Below are 2,310 nucleotides of genomic sequence, written 5' to 3'. Positions count from 1 at the left end.
CTACTCGTTCGTTACTTTCTGCTCTAATGTCACTTTTCCGAAACACCCTAAACACAAAACGCTTGAAAAATCTACCAAAAAAAGGGCGAAAGACGGTGATGCTTTATTTATAAGGCGGGGCGACGAGCCTTTTTGGAAAAGATGTAGCTTGAGAAACAACATACGCCCAACTTGTAAAGAAATGTGCAAATTTTCGTGTGTGAATTGTCTCTGCTTCTTCTTCTTCTCTATTTTTTTATTGTTTTTCTCCTTCTTTGCTAATACACCGACACGTTCTTATTATTTTTCTTCTAGTACCTCGTTGATGCACCAACACTAGAGTCCATCGAAGCCTGTTCATCATTATTTTATTTGTTTGAGCAGCAGTTCCATCATACGGAACTGCTTTCCATAATTATAATATAATGCGTGTCATCTGTGGTATCAAGCCTCTACGAAAGGAAAACAAAACCCTCATTAGCTAGCTCCACCAGCTATTGTGAGCTGCATGGACCATTAGCTGGTAGCAACTGGAAAGATGGTTGAGCTCTTCAGATCTGAAGAGAAGCAGTAGACGGCATCTATATCATCAAGACGAACATAGGAGCAGTCGACCACGAATCTGCATTAGCTTTTATTTACCGCAGGAGGCAAAAACATAAGGAATCCACAAACATTTACATGGCACCCACGACCTCAAAAGAATGGAAAGAACCACCAGCATACACTCGGTATCTATTATACGTAGAGACATTAGATCTACCCACAAAAAAGAAAGCAGCACGGTAAACTAACAACTCTAAATTCCCAGATATAATTGTGTAGCGAGCCATCTTCCCCATCGATCTCACCTGAGACCTGAATCTTCTCCTTCTTCACGAGCTTCCTTCCCGTCGTCGTGTCTATTTGGATCTCGCGGACACCACCAGAACAAGATGCAAAGCAAGCTGCTTAGTGCGCCATTGCTTGGCCGTACTGGAAGCTCTGGGTGTAGGCGAACTGCGGCGCGGGCTTGCAGTGCTGGTGCGCGGAGGAGGACGGGGGCAGCGAGGCCTTGCGGTGGTGCGTGGTGGGCAGCGAGTGGTCGGACGCGACGAGGCGGCGGACCCCGGAGCGCACCTTGTAGAGGACGTGGGCCCAGGTGCCCCTGCTTTGGCGGCCGAGCGCGGCCGCCTCCTCCTCGTTCATCTCCAGGTCGCCGGCGAAGCCGAGCTTCTTGGAGAGCAGCCAGCCGAGGCCCCAGTCCCACCAGCGCTTGAGCGGGCCGCCCGCGAACTCGGCGGCGAGCGACGGCGCCGACCGGGTCCGCCTGAACGCCCACTCGGCGGACGCGGAGGAGATGGGCTGGATCTTGCCGGAGAAGCTGGAGAGGCGCTTCCGCAGGCCCATGAGGTGGCTCTCCTCCTCCTTGCCGCCCTGGAAGGTGGGCAGGTCGTCCCTCAGCGGCCTCGTCGGCAGGAACCGCGCCTTCTGGATGTTCTCCAGGATGGTGGCCATGGCGACCAAGCAAGAACGCTAGGCAGATAGAGGGAGAAGGGGATGGTGGGGAGCTAGCAATGGCCTCCTCTCTTCTCCAGATCTTCTTGGTGCTCTGGGAATGAGTTGGCGAGGAGGATTGGGGGGCACAGAGAGGAGAGGAAGTCGTAGAACGCGCGTCTGGGTGTGTATATGTGGGTGGTGGGCGCTGCGGTCGCGGCTGGACAGGCTGGCGGGCTTTTGGGCCTCTGCGCATCGGGGGCCACGAAGTGCAGTTGAAAGCTTCGTACACCGCCGGACCGGAGGCTGCGTGTTGTTCCAGCCAGGGAGGCGACGTGAGCTGGACGTGGACGGACGGAGCAGCCGCGTTGGCTGGCAAGGCAAATGATGGGCTGCCGGTGCGGTTGCCTGTCTGTGTGTGTGTGTGTACCGGAACACCTGGCAATTGCACCTGCTGCTCTGCTTTGACATCCACCACGTGGCGAGCTGTCTGACTTTGCTGGCGTCTGTCCATGCTGGCCTAGGAACTGCTGCTACGTGGAAGTGGAACGCGAGAAAGTTTTTGTGCAGGAAACGAACGGGTCGTATGCCTTTGGGGTGGTAAAATGGATGAAAATTATCGTTGTTGCTGCTGTCCTAGGATCGATCAACCGGACACCTGGTTGCAGTTGCACTGCGCTGCTTTCAGATCATCATAAGAGGACGGCCCCTTTTGCACTTGTTGCTAGCTTCGCTGGAACCTTTGATGATCCTCTCAATGATGGATGGTTCCAGGCACATAATAAACGAGAGGGGCTGCTCTATGTCTGTGTTTGAGTGGTAGTAATAAGCAAAAGAATGCGCATGAGAACGTGG

At 53.8% G+C, this 2,310-nt stretch overlaps 1 protein-coding gene across 1 annotated transcript; it reads right to left on the bottom strand.

Annotated features, from left to right (window-relative positions):
• Nucleotides 1-582: 582 nt before the first annotated feature.
• On the bottom strand, nucleotides 583-1,636 carry LOC123145284 (uncharacterized). The gene has a single exon (XM_044564657.1). The coding sequence runs from the start codon at nucleotides 1,474-1,476 to the stop codon at nucleotides 931-933; it is 546 nt and encodes a 181-aa protein (XP_044420592.1). The 5' UTR covers nucleotides 1,477-1,636; the 3' UTR covers nucleotides 583-930.
• Between the last annotated feature and the right edge of the window lie 674 nt (nucleotides 1,637-2,310).

Source organism: Triticum aestivum, chromosome 6D, assembly GCF_018294505.1.
Source record: "Triticum aestivum cultivar Chinese Spring chromosome 6D, IWGSC CS RefSeq v2.1, whole genome shotgun sequence".
Taxonomy (NCBI): Eukaryota; Viridiplantae; Streptophyta; class Magnoliopsida; order Poales; family Poaceae; genus Triticum; species Triticum aestivum.
The sequence above is the reverse complement of the archived record's forward strand: the minus strand, read 5'-3'. Positions and strand labels throughout refer to the sequence as shown.